This window comes from Canis lupus, chromosome 23 (genome assembly GCF_003254725.2).
Source record: "Canis lupus dingo isolate Sandy chromosome 23, ASM325472v2, whole genome shotgun sequence".
In the NCBI taxonomy this organism is placed as follows: Eukaryota; Metazoa; Chordata; class Mammalia; order Carnivora; family Canidae; genus Canis; species Canis lupus.
Genome location: NC_064265.1, coordinates 29,695,119 through 29,716,143, shown reverse-complemented (window position 1 = coordinate 29,716,143; position 21,025 = coordinate 29,695,119). Strand labels below are relative to the sequence as shown.

General features: G+C 35.9%; 1 protein-coding gene across 3 annotated transcripts in view; it reads left to right on the top strand.

The window, feature by feature from the left end:
* The window catches only part of NPHP3 (nephrocystin 3), a 41,152-nt gene extending 21,193 nt beyond the window's left edge, over nucleotides 1–19,959 (top strand). Inside the window, exons 13-27 of one of the 3 annotated variants that reach the window (XM_025448847.3) lie at nucleotides 368–465; nucleotides 1,398–1,500; nucleotides 2,114–2,196; nucleotides 4,046–4,184; nucleotides 5,856–6,020; nucleotides 7,542–7,636; nucleotides 8,204–8,326; nucleotides 12,186–12,375; nucleotides 12,533–12,774; nucleotides 13,620–13,695; nucleotides 14,863–14,990; nucleotides 15,889–16,129; nucleotides 17,344–17,469; nucleotides 18,214–18,329; nucleotides 19,322–19,959. In XM_025448847.3, coding sequence (XP_025304632.1) covers nucleotides 368–465; nucleotides 1,398–1,500; nucleotides 2,114–2,196; nucleotides 4,046–4,184; nucleotides 5,856–6,020; nucleotides 7,542–7,636; nucleotides 8,204–8,326; nucleotides 12,186–12,375; nucleotides 12,533–12,774; nucleotides 13,620–13,695; nucleotides 14,863–14,990; nucleotides 15,889–16,129; nucleotides 17,344–17,469; nucleotides 18,214–18,329; nucleotides 19,322–19,499 — 2,103 coding nt within the window. In that variant the 3' untranslated portion in view covers nucleotides 19,500–19,959. Of the gene's footprint in view, nucleotides 1–367; nucleotides 466–1,397; nucleotides 1,501–2,113; nucleotides 2,197–4,045; nucleotides 4,185–5,855; nucleotides 6,021–7,541; nucleotides 7,637–8,203; nucleotides 8,327–12,185; nucleotides 12,376–12,532; nucleotides 12,775–13,619; nucleotides 13,696–14,862; nucleotides 14,991–15,888; nucleotides 16,130–17,323; nucleotides 17,470–18,213; nucleotides 18,330–19,321 lie in introns of those variants that run through there. The other 2 variants (XM_049100003.1, XM_049100002.1) reach the window with 2 other exon arrangements.
* The last annotated feature ends 1,066 nt before the right edge of the window (nucleotides 19,960–21,025 follow it).

Sequence of the window (21,025 nt, the reverse complement as noted above, 5' to 3'; positions counted from 1 at the left end):
TGTTTCTGTTATTTCTGCTGAATCTTTAGGGAGGAAACACATCAATAAAAAATGTAACATATGCCAATAGGCATTGGTATCTTATTGGAAAAGACCAATTGGATGAACCAATCAATTAGCAAAAATTATTCTTTTTGACAGACTTTTAGGGCCTTGACTTTTCCTTAAATGTCCAGAATTCATATCAGCTATAATGGTATTTTCCCACTTGTTCTTTTAATATTCTGAGATAAATTATCTAAAAACAGGATTTTATCAATAATAATGAGAAACTCAATGAGAATTTCATTTTATTTGGGGAGCTCTTATCGGGTTGTTTTGAAATATTTTGAATTAATAGAATGAATTTTGTTTTTATATTTTTAAGCAAGTTGAAAAACACATGAAATGGCTGATAGATCCACTGCCAGTGAATGTAAGAGTAATTGTTTCTGTGAATGTAGAAACATGCCCTCCAGCATGGAGGTACGATGCTAACTTTAGTTCTTTCAGGTTACATGAAATATGTTAAGTACAAAGAAGGAAAGGTTTTGGGTATGTGTTTGTGTTTTTATGTCTTTCATGTGAGTGGCAGTGAGGAGTGAGAGAAGTGAATGAATTCCCAAGAAAGATATATTCTACAGGCTTTGGTGGGAGGTTAGAGCCGGGATATCAAGGAGAGGAAGGCTAGATGGCCCCCAGATTTCTGGCTGGAGAAATTAAGTAAATTGCGGATCCATGAACTGAAATAGGGAACCAAAGGGTGGGCAAGTTTGTGGAGGAAATGTAAGTTTTGTTTTGGGACCTGGTTAGCTTGAGTTGCCAGTTGTACCACAAGCTAGCAATGGCTAGCAGGCAATTACATTTACAGGTGAGAAAAATAAGGAGAGGGCCAGGCTATGAGTAATGCTCCAGACGCCTGTTATCCTGAAACATGCGCTTATTTCGGCAGTCCTCAAAAAAGGGATACAGTGGTTGAATTCTGTAGGGCAGTGTTTCTCAACCTATTTTTGTCCCCCACAAGAGCCTTTTTAGACATTTTCTTCCTAAGCACTTACTTTGCCCCAAGGATTTTAATACCATCCATATGCTATATATCATATATCATATATACCATCCATAAGCTATAAACATATATATGTTTAGTTTTATTGCTTGTATAGAACATAGAACTGAAGGTGTTTTGCCACTTTGCTACCTAACATATATGCTATTTAAAAGTCTTTGTTGGGGTTAATTGCTGAAAGTAACGACATACAGGTTAGAATGAATCAAATAATATTACCTAGTGAGATTAACAGAAATTAGTCTTGTTTATTTTATAAGGCAATGAAAAAATTTTGACTTGTCTTTGGGTAGGTTACAGCTTTTATTATCTTATTAGAAGAGAATTTCATTTTTTTTTCTTTGAATAAAAGGTTGTGGCCTACACTTCATCTTGATCCTTTAAATCCAAAAGATGCAAAATCTATCATAATTGCAGAATGCCACTCTGTGGACATTACATTGAGTAAAGAGCAGGTAAGTATTTTTAATTTTGCTGCTCTTTTACTCTCTGTCAGCTTTCCCATAAAACACCTTATGTGAGACTTAACATTCAATATAGGAACTCTCTATTGTGTTAAGGAAAATTGGAGTTTACTAATGGTTAAATGCACTTGCTCATAAACTACTAACAAATGATAGAAGACGTAATAAAAAACATATTGGGCTTAAGTTTAAGTTTCTTATATTAAGCAGGAAATTTTTTTTTAAGATTTTATTTATTCATGAAAGACACAGAGACATAGGCAGAGGGAGAAGCAGGCTCCCTGTGGGGAGCCCAATGCGGGACTCCATCCCAGGACCCCAGGATCATGCCCTGAGCCAAAGGCAGATGCTCAACCACTGAGCTAACTACCCAGGGATCCCAAACAGGAATTTTTAAAAGCAAAAGAACATATATACACATACCTACTGCATCTGTGGTCCACCACCACATGGCAGCAATGCCACTGATAAGGTGGCAGGAACCATGTCATTTCTGCCAGGGCTATTTGTTGATGGCTCCCTAGTAAAGACCGTTTAATTCCAGGGTGGTCTTGTTTTTTTTGTGTTTGTTTTGTTTGTTTTGTGTTCTGGTAAACTGGTGCAGGAGAAGAAGCTAGAACGACACTGTCGTTCTGCTACAACCTGCAATGCCCTTTATGTCACCCTTTTCGGCAAAATGATCACACAGTAAGTAGTGGCCATTTCACATGATCTGCATGTGTTGTGTTTGCTGCAGACTGCTTCCCCACCTTGTGAAACTGAGAATGATCCTTGCGACAATCGCTTTCAGCCACTCACATCAGATTGTGTTGATTCTAACCGTGATACTAACATCCTGTGAGAATGAGACTCGTGTCTGCAGATTGATGATAGCCCATGAATTATGAGAACTTGTTGGACATAGTTGTCTAATTTTTATCACACTAACCATTTCCCTGTCAGGGGTTGCCAGAGAAGGCCATCTGTGCCCTCATTGGGGACCCATGAGTGCTCCTTGTTACCTGCTTGAGGCCCCTAGCTTTGGGAAAGTGAGGGACAATTGAGGCAAACACATGCCATTTTGAGTGTCCTTGCATATTAGTAGGTAGGTATGTAGTTCCGATAAACCTTTCATCTTAAAATAGATTCTTGTTTCAGATGCCCATTAGTCATTTGCCTTTAGATAAGCCTTACAAAGTGTAACTACACTTATTCTTCACTATAGCCTCACCTTACTTTGTCTCTTCACAACCATGAGGCAAAAAAAAAAAAAAAAAAAAAAGACGAATATGGTTTTGGCGATCATTGCAATGGACAGTAATCCTAGTACAATTCATATTCTAGCCACTGAATCTAGTGCTCTTGGCTCTTAATTCCACCTTCTCATCTTGAGCACCAGATCTGAAATGAAAACATCTGAAATTTTTAATTGCCCATGGTATTCGCACTGTCCTCTTCCACTGTCTCTGGTTTGGCAGTGTATCTGGCCTCTGGCGAGCATCAGGAGCTTGCCTAAGTACAGTCAAGAGTGTGAGTCACTGTCCACACATTTCATAATATTTATTGAATTTAACTATTTTAAGAGTGTCAACACAAAATGAAGAAACCTAGAATCTCTGTAAATAAGAAAGAGTCTTATTCGAGCCCAAGTTAGGACAGCTGCCAGGAAAACACATGGGTAACACACTTTCTTCACAGGGAAGGAAGTGCTCTGGAGAATCAACAGTTTTTACAGAGTTATATACCTTTTTTACATCTTGTAAAAGCTCAAAAGATTGTAGATTAACATATAGGTAGGAATCATGCATTTTTAACATTCAAAGAATGCAGGGGGTAGGAGCATTGACCCGTATCTCAAGGACAAGATGATTTTCCTTTAGGCTACTCATTTACAAGGCAGATGGACAGTGTATGCTTGGTGGATCATAAATCAGGCTTTTGGTTTAAACAAAATTTACATACAGTCATGCTGACTTAGAAATCTGAAATGGCTTCCCATAGATAATAAATCTTTAGAAAATTTATTAGGCCTGTAGAGAAGGACTACAGACCTTTTGTTTGTTTTTTCTTCTTTACGTATCTTCATATTTAAAAAAGAAACTACTGGTAAATATTGTGTAATATTTAAAAACAAACTACCCTATTTACTGATTTTTCTGTAGCCTGATGTTCCCTAAATCCTGTCTCTACACAAATTTAACTTGCATGGCTAACTAATGACATTTATTTATAATTATTTTCCTGCTTCCTGTATGTAGGTAGCATGTTTCTAAATGATTAGAACCATGTCTTACTCATTTCTGTGTTCCATAATGTGCAATAATTGATTGATACATAAGTCCTTATCATGTGTTTATACTGGAGTTAAATGGTACACTAGAATAAAATTGATGACTCTAGCAGCCCTGTAACACTATCATTTTCCTGTATCATGTTTTATTGAATTTGTTATCATTTGAAGTATGAAAAATAGAGACCACATTGTTTTTATCTACCCCAAATTTTTCACAGATGTTGGCTGTCTATAAGAAATTAAATCTATTCTCAATTCCAACAGTGCTGGGAGAGCAGGCAATTTAGATAAAATCCTTCATCAGTGTTTCCAGTGTCAAGATACTATTTCATTATATAGACTTGCTCTGCGATCTATCCAGGAGTCCATGGCAAGTGATGTGGATAAAGAACTAATGAAACAGGTAATGGATAATAAACTTATAAAACTCATGAAAGTTTGCATTTGTGTGTGAATTGAAGTAAATAGTAACTATTTTTAAATTTGTGCTTAAGTGTGTTTCAAGCATATATGGGAATGCTGGCTGCCATAGATAGTGTGCTTATGGCCAGAAGTGATATCTCAAGAAATTTGCATTTTCCTGATTATCATTGAGATTTTTCCTCTGTTCATGTTTATTGGCCATTCTTGTTTCCTCCTCTGTGAATTGCTGATTCAAGCCCTTTTACTTGAACTTTAATTGAATTGTCTTTTCTTATTGATCTCCAGGAGCTCTTAAATATTCTGCATACTGAATATAAATCCTTTGTTACAGAGTTTGCAAATAAATATATTTTTCCAATTGTTTCTTGTCTTAACTTTCTGGTATCATTCATTATACAAAGTTTTATTTTTATGAAGTCAGATTTACCCAACAGTTTCTCTTATGGTTTTGTGCCTGTTATATCTTACTTTAAAAATCTTTTATTATCAAAAAATATTTTATTATCACAAAAATGTTCTCATATGTATGTTTTCCCATTAAAATGTTTTACAGTTTTTGTTCTTCCTATGTAAGTTCTTATCTTGTGGATTTAATTTTGTTTATTGTGTGAGGAATCTTTTATCATTTGGCTAGCTAACTTTTCATTTCACCAAATAGTACATCTTTTCTGCTGATTTGGATATCACACTTAGAAATTAACTTGAGTTTGTCTTCTGAGCTCTTCTGTTCCAGTTTTCTTCTTCCTTGCCAACACCACAATGTCTTAAATATTAGAGTTTGACAGTAAGCTTTAATATGTGCTTGGTCTGTGAGCCGATGTTTTCTCATGCACCCCTTTACTTAGAGAGTACAGCTCTTGGGATTCCTGGTATTCGCAAGCTTTCTAATTCTAACTCCTCACCTTACCAGGTTTAAGGGCGGCTCACCTTCCATCCCTGCTATGGGTGTGAAAACCCAAGCCCTTAATTACTGGGACTGCTGCCTATTCAGGACCCTCCCTTCCCCCAGGAACAGCACCCCAGCACTTAGCCCTCTAACGTTCACTTTCCTATTCATTTTTGGCACCTGGGGGATTTCCCTTTCATTCTTGCAGGCCCACCTGTGCTTTTTTAGAGATATTTTGTTAGATGTTGTCTTATGTTAATGGGCATTTATAGTAGAAGGACCATTTTCTTATACCATTTTTCCCAAATTGGAACTTTGTCGTTAGTTTTAATCCATTTCCTGAAGTTTTAATTTTCTTCCAACTTTTTTCTTTTAAATTTTTTTTTAAAATTTATTTATGATAGTCACAGAGAGAGAAAGAGAGAGAGGCAGGCTCCATGCCCGATGTGGGATTCGATCCCAGGTCTCCAGGATCGTGCCCTGGGCCAAAGGCAGGCGCCAAACCGCTGCGCCACCCAGGGATCCCTCTTCCAACTTTTTTCTGTGTGTTATCATTGGCATGCTAGATTTGCTATCTTACTTGTGATTAATGCCTTTTGGAAAATGTGTTTTATTCTAAGAAATCTGTTTCTTGCTTGATTAAATCATTTGAACATAAGCTTGAATAAGAAGTTAATAATCTTAAAAGAGTTATGGAAATTTTAATGGCTGTTCGTTACTTACAGAGGTGGCTTACTATCATTGTTAATTCATTTCTTTACTTAGATTCTCTGTCTAATAAATGTTAGTCACAATGGCATGAATGAATCAGAACTGATGGAACTCTACCCTGAGCTGTCCTGGGCTGTCTTGACCTCCCTTATTCACAGTTTACACAAAATGTGCTTATTGACTTATGGTTGTGGCTTGCTCAAGTTTCAACATCTACAGGTAAATGTTATTTTAATAAGGTTTTTTACTTACAAATGTCAACATACCATGCTCTGTTAAGTGTTTTAATTATAAGACATGGTTGAATTCTGAAATTTGGCATTACAAATTTTTTTGCAATGATTTTAGGTTAAATGTAAAATTTGACTAGTATTATTCTTATAATGTACCTTTATGAAGTGACTGTTATAGTAGTCCCCTCCTGTCTGCAAGAGACACCTTCCAAGACCCCAGTGAATGTCTGAAACCAGGATAGTACCAAACCCTGAATATACTATGTTTTTCTCTTTATGTGCTTACCCATGATAAAGTTTAATTTATAATTTAGGGATAGTGGGCAGCCCTGGTGGCACAGTGGTTTAGCGCCGCCTGCAGCCCAGGGCATGATCCTGGAGACCCTGGATCGAGTCCCACGTCAGGCTCCCTGCATGGAGCCTGCTTGTCCCTCTGCCTGTGTCTCTGCCTCTCTCTCTCTCTCTGCATCTCTATGAATGAATAAATAAAAATATTAAAAAAAAATTTAGGGATAGTAAACAATAACAATAAAACAGTAACAAAGAAAAAGAACAACTGTAACAGTATACTGTACTAAAAGTTACATGAATGTGGTCTCAAAATATCTTACTGTATTGCATTCATCTTTCTTGTGATGATATAATACGATAAAATGCCAACCTGACAAGATGAAGTGAGGGGAATGATGTAGGCAGCTGTGACCTCCGTCACCTAGGCTACTATTGGCCTTCTGACTGTAATATCAGAAGAGGGATCATCTGCTTTTAAACCCCCATAAAGAGAGACTATAGTACTTTAAAAGGTAGTTTCCTTCTGAAAGAGAAAAAAAAAATTTTTCAATTTTATGTTTGTTTGATTGCTGGTATTATGTCTTAAGAGCTTTGACTCAGTAAGTCAGTATGCCTCAGTTCACAATCCAGCTCTTCACAGCTAACAGCTATGTAACCTTGGGTAAATTCTTCAAGCCTTGGCAGATTTTTCCAGCTTACTACGAGGTTGTGAAGAGAATCAATTGAGATGGTCCTCCATCCTAGTGAGGTCTTAGGCATGATATCTAGTACATAGTAGCAAATGTTTAGGACACATTGACTGGTACAGTTCTTAGCCACCTGCAATGCAGTGGTTGACTTATGTGTATACAAATGCAATGAAGTCTTTCCTGTGAGCATGCTGCATTATAAATGTTTATAATCTCACAGGCTTATCTTTTATTATTATATATTGCTTAAATATATTCTCTTCAGTGTTTTTTCATCCACATTTCTGATATTTTTACTGTAGTAACTAAATATTTGAGTTAAATTGTGTTTTAAGTGCTTCCAGGAGATTTTAATTCTCTATCAGTTTATCAAATAAACATATCCTGAATTTTAAAATACTCTTATTCCATCTCTATTATGCAACTATAAAATGGAAATAATTATAAATTTATGTTTATAAATTAATTGTTAGATATACAATGACTTACAAAAAATAGACTATAATATTTTTTCTTTTTCTTCCCAGGCTTGGGAAACAGTGAGACTAGAATATATGGAAGGTCCCACCATTATTTCTTCATGTAGGCAAAAGCTAATCAACTATTTTACCATGCAGCTGAGGTATTATAAATGTCCATATTGTTCTTCTACAACACATTTTACCTCTGGGTCTTTACTTCTCTTTCTTAGCTTATAACTTAATGTATAAAAATTTAATTATTATGAAAAAGATTAAATCATCTCACCTGTTAATGTCAAAAGAACAAAAGATTATTATGTAAGTGTCTTTTAATAGTATGCTAAAGATTTAAACTTACATGATATCAGTGCAAGGTCATTTTATTATTTTTATTTTATTCCAGTTAAATGGTTTAAATATATGTGTATGTCTGTATATCCATGTGTGTATATTTGGATTGATTGGGTTTTTTTTTTTTAATAGTTTGATTTTAGGAAAATACCTTGAGAATTTGGTTAGTGTTCTTGATATCACTGTATTCATTTTCTTAGATTGATAGAGTTTCTGATTTTGACCTAATTTTCTCAGTATTAGATTATAATTAGAGTCAGGGATAGATGTCAAATACATTTTTCTCCCTTTAACATTTGTCTGAAGGCTTTTGAGGCAATCTCCTTGTTGGAAAAGTGTTACTGAGTATTGTCCCTTTGTCCCTTCCCTTCTAACAGTCAGGACCCAGTGACCTGGAGGAGTGCAGATGAGCTCCCTTGGCTTTTTCAGCAGCAGGGAAGTAAACAGAAGCTGCATGATTGCCTTCTCAATCTCTTTGTGTCTCAAAACCTTTATAAAAGGTAAGAAACGTACTTTTAGAACACCTTCCCCCCCCCCCCAAAAAAACAGATTTAAACAGTTGTTTGGTATAACAAAGAAAAATGGCATTTTTAATGTAGTTTTTTCGGGTCTTAATTACCCGAAACCATAAAACCCTAGAAAACATAGCCAGTAAACTGCTTAACATCAGTCTTTGGTGATGATTTCTTAGATCTGACACAGAAAGCAAAGGCAACGAAAGCAAAGTAAACTGGTGGAACTGTATCAAACTAAAAAAGCTTCTGCACAGCAAAGGAAATCATAAACAAAATGAAAAGGCAACCTACTGAATGAGAGAAAATATTTGCAAATCATATGTCTGCAAAGGGGTTAACATCCAAAATATATAAAGAACTCATACAACTCAATAAGAACAACAAGAGTCTGATTTTTTAAATGGGCAGAGGGGCACCTGGGGGGCTCAGTTGGCTAAGCATCTGCCTTTGGCTCAGGTCATGATTCCAGGGTCCCAAGATCGAGCCCCATGTAGAGCTCCTTGCTCAGCGGGGAGTCTGCTTCCCCCTCTTCCGCTGCCTGCTGCTCCCCCTGCTTGTGCAGTCTCTGTTACATAAATAAATAAAATCTTTGAAAAAAAATAAATGAAAAATGGACAGAGGATCTAAATAGACATTCTTCAAAAAAAATATACAGATGGCCAACAGATCCATTTAAGGATGCTCAACATCACTAGTCACCAGGGAAATACAAAATAAAAGTAAAATGAGATATCACTATACACCTGTTAGAACGACTATCATCAAGAAAATAAGAGATAATAAATGCTGGCAAGGATGTAGAGAAAAGGGAACCCTTGTGCATTGTTGATGAGACCATAATTTTGTGCAGCTACTGTGGAAAACAATATGAGGTTCTTTAAAAAATTAAAAATAGAATTGCAGTATGACCCAGCAATTCACTTCTGGGTGTTTATCTGAAGAAAACAAATAAAATTGGGATGCCTGGGTGGCTCAGCAGTTAAGCGTCTGCCTTCAGCTCAGGTTGTGATCCCAGGGACCCCGGATTGAGTCCTGCATTGGGCTCCCTGCATGGGGCCTGCTTCTCCCTCTGCCTATGTCTCTGTATCTCTCTCTGTATCTCTCATGAATAAATAAAATTTTTTAAAAAAATAATAATAATTTGAAAAGATATATGCACCCCCATGTTCATTGTAGTGTTCTTTACAATAGTCAATATGTGGAAACAACCTAGGTGTCCATCGATAGATAAATGGATACAGAAGATATATGTATATATGTGCACATTACATACATACAATGGAATACTATTCAGCCATAAAAATGACATTATGCTAAGTGAAATAAGTCAGAGAAAGACCAATATAGCATGATCTCACTTATATCTGGAATCTAAAAAAAAAAAAAAAGAGGGGATCCCAGGGTGGCTCAGTGGTTTAGCGCCTGCCTTTGGCCCAGGGTGTGATCCTGGAGACCCAGGATCGAGTCCCACATGGGGTTCCCTGCATGGAGCCTGCTTCTCCCTATGCCTGTGTCTCTGCCTCTCTCTCTCTCTGTGTCTCTCATGAATAAATAAAATCTTAAAAATATATATATATAAATAAATAATAAAAAAACAAAAAACAAACATGCTCTTGATAGAGGAAGAGATTGGTGATTGCCAGAGGGAGAGGGTAGGGAGTGGGCCAAATGGTTTAAAAGGAGTAGAAAGGTGTACAAACTTACAGTTATAAAATAACTCCTGGTGATATAGTGTGCAGCAGTATTATAGTTAATAATACTGTATTGCATATTTTAAAGCTGCTAAGAAAGTAGGTCTTAAAAGTCCTCATCACAAGAAAAAAATTCTGTAACCATATATAGGGACAGATGTTAATTAGACTTATTGTGGCGAGTATTTTGCAATTCAGTAGTTTCCCCTTTCCATGGCAGATACATTCCAAGACCTTCGGTGGATGCCTGAACCTAGAGATCCTACCAAGCCCTATATATGTTTTTTTTTTCCTGTGCAGACATTCCTATGATAAGGTTTTAATTTAGGAATTAGGCATAGTAAGACATTAACAGCAATAACTAACAATAATATCGAATAGTTATAACAACATACTATAATAAAAGTTATGTGAATGTGGTCTGTCTCTCAAAATATCTTACTGGATTAATTTAGACTTCTCGTGATGCTGTGAGATGAAAGAATGCCCCAGTGATGAGATGAAATCAGGTGAATGGAGAAGGCATTGTGATAGAGCCTTAGGCTACTATTGACCTTCTGACCTTATGTCAGAGGAGGATCATCTCCTCCTGGACCGTGTTGATCACCACTAACTGAAACTGGGGATAAGACAGATTGCTGTGTATATAAATATCAAATCATGAGTAGTTCATCTGAAACTAATAAATGTTATATGTCAACTATATCTTACAAAATAAATAAATTACAGAAAAATACTATAATGCTGTAAAAAAATGAGATTTAGAGAGAAAGCAACTGGCAAAGAGGGATTTCTGAGTGGGCCCAGAGAGATGAAATTGGATTCAGCTGTAAAATTTAGGTAAGTGGAAAGAGGTAATATAAGGTCTCCCACTCACAATGTGATGTTTAGTAAGTCCAGACTATGGGCTGAGCTGTGCATATTATATTAACCTAAAATAGTTATGGTATCCCCAAGCTAGGGATAAAACAGGGCACAATTAAAAATAATAATAAAAAAACTATAAAAGTCTGAATCAGTAGTCCCTGAATTATGAAACTGGGAGAAATTTTAAGATAATTTGCAAATTGCCATGGGATCTTCTTTTTTCCAAGAGGTGAAGAAAAAGAATATTCTTAATAATCAGAACTGGAATGATCTTGAGATAGCTTTCTATCTTAATCTTGCATTTCAGCAGCTTCAGATCAAAACCACCGAGGGAGGTGGCTCATGATGTCTGCCTCTCAGGGCCTTCAGGTATCTCAGTGTAGCCTTCAAACCAGATTCTGGGCTCTACACAAAATTTGATTGGTATTAAATTTAAAGAAAGGATTACCCTTTTCCATAAATGTATTGTTTGTCTCTTCTGGTTATGTTTGAATTTGCCAGTGGCCAAACCACCTTTTTACAATCAAGCTTCTGACCTCTAAGCCTCATGGGGGTTTGGGTTGCTGTCTTATTTAGAAATGTAGACATTTCTCATAACATAGCTACATAATTTGTTTCGCTCTTAAGTAAACTTTTCAGATTTCTTTGTTATACCTCATACATTATTTCTGATCTCCATCCCAACTTTTCATAGTTCCCTTGAAATCAGATATACTCTTTCGTTTGCCAGCTCTCCCATCCTACTATTGTCATCTCCTCAGATGAGTAAGCTTGCTTTTATATTTATATTCTGACAGTTGCCTATGTTTCATTAATTTCTTCCATTCTCAAAAAAAAAATTTCTTCCATTCTAATTTCCATCATTTAAAATAATTATTTGAGTGAAGTCAGCAGTTGACTGTGTATCATGAAATGTCTACAAAGGATTCTGGTAGATTCCCATTGGTGGATAACCATAATGACATTAACGACAGCTGCCCACATTATGGAGTACTTGATCTGTGCCATCATCTGCTTACAGTAGCCTCTGAGACACCTAGGGTTGGTGACCCCCTTTCTGCAGATAAGGATGATGAGGTGTAAGAGGTCAGACCACCTGCTCACCATCACACAACTAGGAAGTGGTGGACTCAGATGGCAGAGTCTATCGTCAGTCTTACCTCTCTCTACACTATAGTTGCCTACTAATAAAGTGTCAGTAGCCTGATAGGAATTCTGGCATTTTCACTCAATAGTGAGTTTTAAAGTTTATTTTTCATTAAATTACTGGTTTTTTGTTGAAACAGAGGACACTTTGCTGAGTTGCTGAGTTACTGGCAGTTTGTTGGCAAAGACAAAAGCGCAATGGCAGCAGAATACTTTGATTCATTGAAGCAATATGAGAAAAACTGTGAAGGCGAGGAGAATATGATTTGCTTGGCTGATCTTTATGAAACCCTGGGGCGATTTCTCAAGGATCTAGGCCTCCTCAGTCAGGTAACCAGCCAGGAATCAGAAGCAGCGTGGGTTTTTCTTGTTTGCTCTTCTTTCCATACTAGGAGGTAGGGCAGCTTTCATTTGCTGTGCTAATAAGATTGCAGATCTTACAGCATTTCACTGGCTTTAACTGCCCTTTAACTTTTTTCCCCCCTAGGCTGTGGTGCCTTTGCAGAGGTCTCTAGAAATTCGAGAAACAGCTTTAGATCCAGATCACCCAAGAGTAGCTCAGTCCCTCCACCAACTAGCAAGTGTATACGTGCACTGGAAGAAGTTTGGCAATGCAGAACAGCTGTATAAACAGGCATTAGAAATCTCAGAAAATGCCTATGGTGCGGAACATCCACATATTGCTCGTGAACTTGAGGCACTTGCAACTTTGTACCAGAAACAAAATAAGTAAGACTTAGATCCATAATACTCTGGCTTAATGATGGGGAGTCATAAAATTCTTAATGTAGTTACGTGGTAAGCTTTTGTTTTGTGGCTGTGTACTTTTCTCATCCAATATTCTTTTGAATCTATCATGTTTGAATATTATTCTGAGTCTTGGGTGTTTGTGGAGTAAGCAGAAAATTAGAACTACGAGATCCATCCCTATTTGAAGGTGTGTGGAGGATAGAGAATGGACTTTGGAGTCATAGAGTCGGGTTTGAATCTGGGCTCCTTCACCAACTAGCTTTGTAATGTTAAGTGTGTTACTAATACAGGGCAGCCAACCATTGCCCGCAGAAAAAATTTACTAATCCCTGGTGTAATAAAAAGTCTCATATCTATTAGACACACCCACTGATTGGCATCTTTTCCTCTATCAGAAACCATGTATCATAAATGATACATACTGGAATATTTTCTTTTAATTTCTAGAAGTATTGTTTCACACAAACTATTTACATTTATATTTGACCAGAATTAGCACATACAGGAGAAGGTGGTAGAGCAAACTAAAATTTTAGATTTTCATTTAGTTAGGTCATCCTTTAGGACTCAAAGTGAGTTAAATCGGTTAAAAATCTGTCAAATGTCAGCTACTTGGAGGACTAGGTTCATTTTGTTAGATTTTGTTTTTTGAAGGTTTTTGTTAAAGATTTTTAATTCCATGTGACTATCATTTTTAGAAATTATGCTATATTTAAGAGCCAAAAAAAGCTTTACACAAGGTAAGGAATGCTTTCATGTCACTGAAGTATGATACTTTGGATATATGTTTCTTTTGTTTGACTTTATTTATTTATTTTTTTAAGATATGAACAAGCTGAACATTTTAGGAAAAAATCCTTTAAAATTCGTCAGAAAGCTACAAGGAGGAAAGGCAACTCGGTAATGAGAGGTTTCTTTTGTGTTGTGTTTTGAACCAGAGGAAAAGAGCATCTCTGAATATCATAATATTGATGCATAATACTTCACATATTTAAGAACTTTACATAATAAAGTGATTTCTGTAAAAGTGCTAACATTTTCTTATATACACATAAGACATGTTTAAGTATTAGTATTACTGAGAAGTACAACTTAGCAGACTTTTAAAAAGTAGAACTATTTATCATGGTTATTTAGCAGTATATATATATGTGAAAACATGTTGTACACTTTAAACTTATACAGTGTTTTATGGCAATTATATCTCAAACATGGGAAAAATTTTTTTTTACTTTTTTTAAAGTGGAATTGTAAAGTTTATTTGAAGGCTAGACTTTGGAAGATAGATTTAAAAGCGGCTTCAGTTTTTTAAAGGAAAAGCAAAAAAATTTAATGTTAGATTTGAATGTAGAGAAATTCTAACCTTTGAGCGCAACACACACAAAATTATTTTCATTTTCTAAGCTGCTGATAAAATCTAAATATAGCTTTTTTAACTTCAACTGCTGTGTACATTTTAAAAATTAAATATATTTGACATATAACATTGTATAAATTTAAGGGGTATAACATGCTAATTTGATACATTCTATATTGTAATATGATTGCCATTGTAGTGATAGCACCTCTGTCATATCACAGAATTATATATTTTTTATGATAGGAATAATTAAAATCTAATCTCTTAGCAAGTTTGATGATTATAATACAGTATTGTTATCTACATTCACTATACTGTGCAGTTGATCTCCAGGATTTGTCTACTACTTGCAAGCGCTAGGTGCATTCTAAGTACCTGATGTTTTTCTGTGTTTAGCAGTGGGATTGGTAAATATCAGCAGGTTAATTCTGTGTCCTGATCCTTTTGAAGGATTTGGGACTCAGTTCACTTTGCTAAAGTATCTCATCATCACTTTCAGAAAACAACTTTTAATGACTTTTAGAAGGTGACGCCATGTGGAAGTATGCGTATTTGCAATAACTATTGGATTAATTCAGTGTGATACTTAAAATATTTGTAATCTACTTTAAGGGGAACAAAAGGATAAAGGATTTCTTAGAACTCCAGTGTAGTTTCAGAATCAATGACTGCACTTACTAATTATTATAAATTTGTTTTTGCTTCAGTATGGATTTGCCCTTTTACGTAGACGAGCCCTGCAGTTGGAAGAGCTCACTTTAGGTAAGGACACGCCTGACAATGCTCGGACCCTCAATGAGCTGGGTGTTCTCTACTATCTTCAGAATAACCTAGAGTGAGTACCATGATGTGAATAATGAAAACAAGTCTGTTTTATCTCTTAGATGCAAAGCTGCTTTATGTTTCTATCAAGTCAAGCTAGAATAAATTGATAGAAACCATGCCAGATTTTGCATATGGTATGTTATGAACATAGCCATGCTTAACAAAGACCATGGCATTTTTTTTTTTTACTGTTTCCCATCACGTTGTTTCTTTTATTAACTAAAAAGTTATTCTGTAGCATCCCTAGTATGTTTTATATGTCTATAAAAGTGTTTTGTGTAGATACTGTACATTAGACTTCACAGAAGAAACTTGACATCAAGGGAGAATAAAGAATAGAATGTAGATGGCTGCTAGTTTTGGTTTTCAGTTTATTTGGACTTAAAAGATTCAAAAAGACATATTTATACTCTGAAGAAGTGTTTGGGGCTTCTGTGGATTTCAGAAAACTAACAAATTTGATACTTTGGCTATCAGAAAAATGTAACAAATACTTAGCCAGCCTCAGAAAGGGTTCTTCAATTAAAAATTATATAGCACTAACTTCAAAGGGGAAATCAACGAATACCAAAATCTTTTGAACTAGGTCTAATAATAATAGTAAAAGTATCAGAAGTTTTTTGGAAAATATTTATGGGTTTGTCTTTTAGAAAAAGTCAAGTGAAGAACTGAGGCAATCATCCAGATAATTTAGGCCCTCACACTATCAGGAAAGCATTTTTAATTTTTGGAAAAGGGCAGGAAGGGATAAAGGGTAGGAAAGAGAAAGAGGATTTTGAGGTGAATCCTTGATATTACCTATCTTGGATTTAAAAATAAAAATACTTAAGTTCTCCCCCTAACTAGCGCTAACAATTCTTACTTCTAGAGGATCGATTATTTAAGCCATTTTGGGGTTTTGTTCATAGAACAGCTGACCAGTTTCTGAAGCGGTCCTTAGAAATGAGAGAGCGAGTTCTAGGACCAGATCACCCCGACTGTGCCCAGTCTTTAAATAATTTGGCAGCTCTGTGCAATGAGAAGAAACAGTACGATAAAGCAGAAGAACTTTATGAAAGAGCTTTAGACATCCGGAGACGAGCATTAGCTCCTGATCATCCTTCTTTGGCCTATACAGTGAAACATCTTGCAATCTTATATAAGAAAATGGTAAGTAATCTGTGGCATGCTTACATGTGTTTCATAATATACCAATTAAGTTATAATTACTGTCAGCAAAATAATTTGTCTTCTGATGGATAGATTATTATTTTCTGTGAGCTTTTCAATCATAAGGATTTTTTTTTAACAAATAGCTGAATAGAACATTAAAAAACACTATACCAGAGTTAACTAAATTACAGTACTGGTTGGGTTTTGTTAAAATACATTCCAAAGACAAATGCATTCCTCAGCATTCTGATTGGAACTTATATATCAGAAGTTCTAAAATTCAGCCACTATTAAGTTTTCTGTGTTAAGCAGCCATAAACACAACAAATCACGTAGTTATCAGAGGTGAAGGAGGAATCTCTATAGGAGGTTAAATGAGTATTTAAATTTCATGGTTTCTTTTCTTTGCTTACAATAAAATATAACTATTCTTTGCCATAAGGTTCTAGCCTGAGCAATGTTGGAATTGTTGTAGCTGTTCTAAAATGAAAAAAAAAAAAAAAAAAAAAAAAAAGCCAGAGAAGTCTGATTTCATTTAGTATGGTTACAGAGCTACGTAGACTTTTTTAGACTTCATAAGACCCTTGCTGGTCAACCTGGCCCTGAAACTGAAGTAAGAACAATGCATTGTTGCTATTTCTGCCCAACTTTCAAGTGAAAAAGAAAACTAATCTCTGCCTGGATGGCTCAGTTGGTTAAGCATCTGTCTTCAGCTCAGGTCATGACCCCAGGGTCCTGGGATGGAGCCCTCCATCGGACTCCTTGCTCAGTGGGGATCCTACTTCTCCCTCTCCCTCTGCCACTCACCATGCTAATAAATAAATAAAACCTTTAAAAAATAATTAGAAAAATCTCGAAGGGGGTTGGTGGGAAATGAAATTTTATTTTGATGCCATGTCTAAATTATATATAGTAACAAACATTTTACTGGCATATTTTGACTTCCCTGGGAACTGAGTAATAATGGGACCTTTATAAAAGGGCTTTCTGAATTATCAAAATGTATTTATATTCAATGTAGCTTTACTTACATATTCTATTAGATTTCAGTTATCTATAAGCTGAACCATTAAAGTGGGAGAAAATGTTTCTGAAATTCTTTTTCCTCAAAATGACTCATTAATAGAAAATTCTATTTATGGAAGAAGCTCTGTGATCAGATAGTATTTATTATTTTAATATTTTTGTTAGATTTCACTGTTATTTTTTAGGGGAAACTTGACAAAGCTGTACCTTTGTATGAGCTGGCAGTTGAAATTCGGCAGAAATCCTTTGGCCCAAAACACCCCAGTGTAGCTACTGCCCTGGTGAACTTAGCTGTTCTCTATTGCCAAATGGTAAGTTCCCACATATTAACTCTTTATTAAGAGTTTTAAGGTATGAAATAGAAAAATGAAATAGATGTAGCATAGTAAAAGTAATTAAAGAAAATTTAAGATTACTAATGCTTCCTTTAGTACTTGAGAAGTTATTGAGGTCACATTTGTAAGGCGATCCCTTCCTCTTAGTGTAAAACACCTACAGAACATTTATTTAGCTCATGGCATAAGCTTCATTTTTTAAATTCTGGAGACTGTACATCTCTATGTCTAATACTGTCTTTAAGCTGTGCCATTTGCTTGTGATAGGTGAAAAGTAGTGTTACACCCACTGGGCAATAAAGAAACACGATTCTACTTACACGATCAGTGGTCACCAAACTAGGTCTAAAACTTAGGTTTCTTTCTATTACATGCTTCTACTATTATGATTAGTAATAAACTTTTGTTTACATCCTGTAGGAAGATATTAACATTATTAAAGGGGCTTGCTTACTGGGACACCTGGGTGGCTCACTGGTTGAGTGTCTGCCTTCAGCTCAGGTTGTGATCCCAGGGCTGGGAATCGAATCCCACATCGGGCTCCCAGCGAGGAGACGGCTTCTCCCTCTGCCTGTGTCTCTGCCTGTCTTTCATGAATAAATAAAATCTCAAAAAAAATTAATAAATGGGTTTACCCCAGTAGATCAGCATAGTCAAAAATTTTAGATTTCAGCAACTCAATGTATTCAAGTGAGCATTATTCTTTTTTTTTTTAATAAGAAAAAACACAATGAAGCCTTGCCATTGTATGAAAGAGCATTAAAGATTTATGAAGACAGCCTGGGTCGGATGCATCCTCGAGTTGGAGAAACATTAAAAAATTTAGCAGTGCTTAGGTAAGAATTTTTTCAGTTTCCTAAGAGCAGCCAAACTCATTTTTGGAACAGCTTTAACTTATAAAACAACACAGAATATTTAGTGCTGATTGTTTTTTCTTGGGAGGGGGAAGGGATTATTTCGGGTTGATTTACTTCAAGATACTGAAGTAGTATCCAGAAGTGAAATGTAGGTTGCATAATCTATTTTATAGAGGAATGGATCATGTACTGTTTTTCACTACATTTGCAGCTAACTGGTAGTTAGATGGGCAATTTGCCATCCTCAAAACTAATTTACCATTAAGTGCATGTAGATTTTGAGGTGCTTAGGTGGCTCAGTTGGTTAAGCATCTGACTCTTGGTTTCAGCTCAGGTCATGATCTCAGGGATATGAGATTGAGCCCTGCATCAGCCTCCATGCTAGGCCTGGAGCCTGCTCAAAATTTTTTCTCTGCCCCTCCTCACTACTCTGTGTGGACACTCTCTTAAAGCAAAATCAATATGCACCTTTTTCTTTTCCATCTAGGTTTGTGAATCTCAGGATGCAGAGACTTCCCTTAGCAATTTCACTGCACTGCACCCATTACATGGTCCTAATAGTGTCTATATGTAAGGCACTGAGATATACCGTAGCAGTTCAGAAAAGAAAGAAGAGTTTGAATATTTTCTTTTACTGGTCTGAGTGAATGCACATACTAAAAATAGAAAGGGGGGGATCCCTGGGTGGCGCAGCGGTTTGGCGCCTGCCTTTGGCCTAGGGCGCGATCCTGGAGACCCGGGATCGAATCCCACGTCAGGCTCCCGGTGCATGGAGCCTGCTTCTCCCTCTGCCTGTGTCTCTGCCTCTCTCTCTCTCTCTCTCTCTCTGTGACTATCATAAATAAATAAAAATTAAAAAAAAAAATTTAAAAATAGAAAGGGGAAAATGAGGAATTATCCACAACTTGTATCCTATAAAGTCATTTCAAGTTAAGAGAGTATACTATTTTAACAATTTTTTTCTTTCAAAGCTATGAAGAAGGGGATTTTGAAAAAGCTGCTGAACTATACAAAAGGGCGATGGAAATAAAAGAAGCAGAAACCTCACTTTTGGGCGGAAAAGCTCCTTCCCGACACTCAAGTGGAGACACATTTAGCTTAAAAACAACCCATTCTCCTAATGTTTTCCTTCATCAAGGACAGAGGTAATAGCAATTACAATTCACTGCAAATGTACCTTAGGATAAAATAATTAGGAAACATATGGAACCTAAGAATGTAAAACATAAAAAGATGTTATTTTTGTGATTTAACTGATATTTGCATGAAATTACATTGGACTACATTAAAGTTTGAGTCATGATTGTGTCAGTGTTAGCTGCTTAAAAGAATCAACTTTCCAAAAAGAAAAAAAGAATCAACTTTCCTATTGTACGAGGTCCACGGATGTTGGACACATTAGAACCCTAAGATGACATGAAGAATGGATCATGAAAGTCTCTGTTCAACAAGAGCTAGCAGAGCTGCTAAGACAAGTTCAATTCCATAATTCTTTCATCTCTCAAGAGCTGTGTTGGCCTCAGCATTCCTGGTTACGCTTTTCAGCAGTAGCCTAGCCCAATTCTCTACCTCAAAAGTTTCAAGGAATAAAAGGATAATGTTTATGAAAGGTTTGAATTGTCTTCTGTAAAATGAATAATGGTTGTCTGTTACATTTTTTTAAATTCTAGCCTTTCCGTGAGCAGACTAGGCTAAGCCCTCTGCTTTCTATGCTCTCTACATTGTTCTGCTTTTATATGTACCTGCATGAGCTGAAGTTATTAATGCAGTAATAAGTCAAGCTCTTGGCATTCTTTGACCTTCCCCAAGATAGGGACATGACAATCTCCTTTCTTAAATGGCCTAAACCTCTTTCTTCATCTATCTCAAACTAATGTCAATTTTATATTGAAAAGGAAATGTTTTACAGGTTTTATAAATGTTTTCATAGTTCAGTTTTGCACCATTTATATATTTATATATAATAAAATCAATTTTAATACCTGTAAGATTCCAACATTTTAATTATAAAGGTGAAAGATGTAATAACCATACTTCGTTTTAAAAGTGCAATTTCAACATATTTTCCCCACTTCAGTTTATACAAGAGTTTGAACATTACAAAAACTACTTGAATGTTATCAATACGGAGTAGTTTGCTCAAAAGTTTTGGTGACTTTATAGGGTTTTGGTTAATGTTCTGTAAGGCATGGCTACACACAGGGTGGTCCATGAACCAGGATCATCAGTACCACCTGGGAGCTTATGAAAAATTAAGACTCTAGGTCCTCTCCTCAGAACTACTGAATCAGAACCTGCAATTTGGCTAGATCTCCAGGTGATGCATACGCACCTAAGTCTGAGAAGCAATGGTCTGATTCTCAGGCACTATAATATAATGGTGACTTAGAAGAAATTTGGTAGGAAATGAGCATCCCCCTTTTGAGAGAAGTTCAAAAGGAAATAAGATAAAATATGACCAAAGCACATCTTTGAGGGTTTGCCAGCTATAAAAGGCACAAAGTAAATTCACAAATTACCATACACTGATTTCAGATTTAAGCTACTAAAATGGAAGATTTAATGCATTATAAGTAAGTAGTATATTAAGTTTAATGCCTTTAAAAAAACTGCTTTAGGAAATAATCTAACATTCTAGGAGCCTGAAAAGAAAAACTAGCAAAAGAATAATAGGC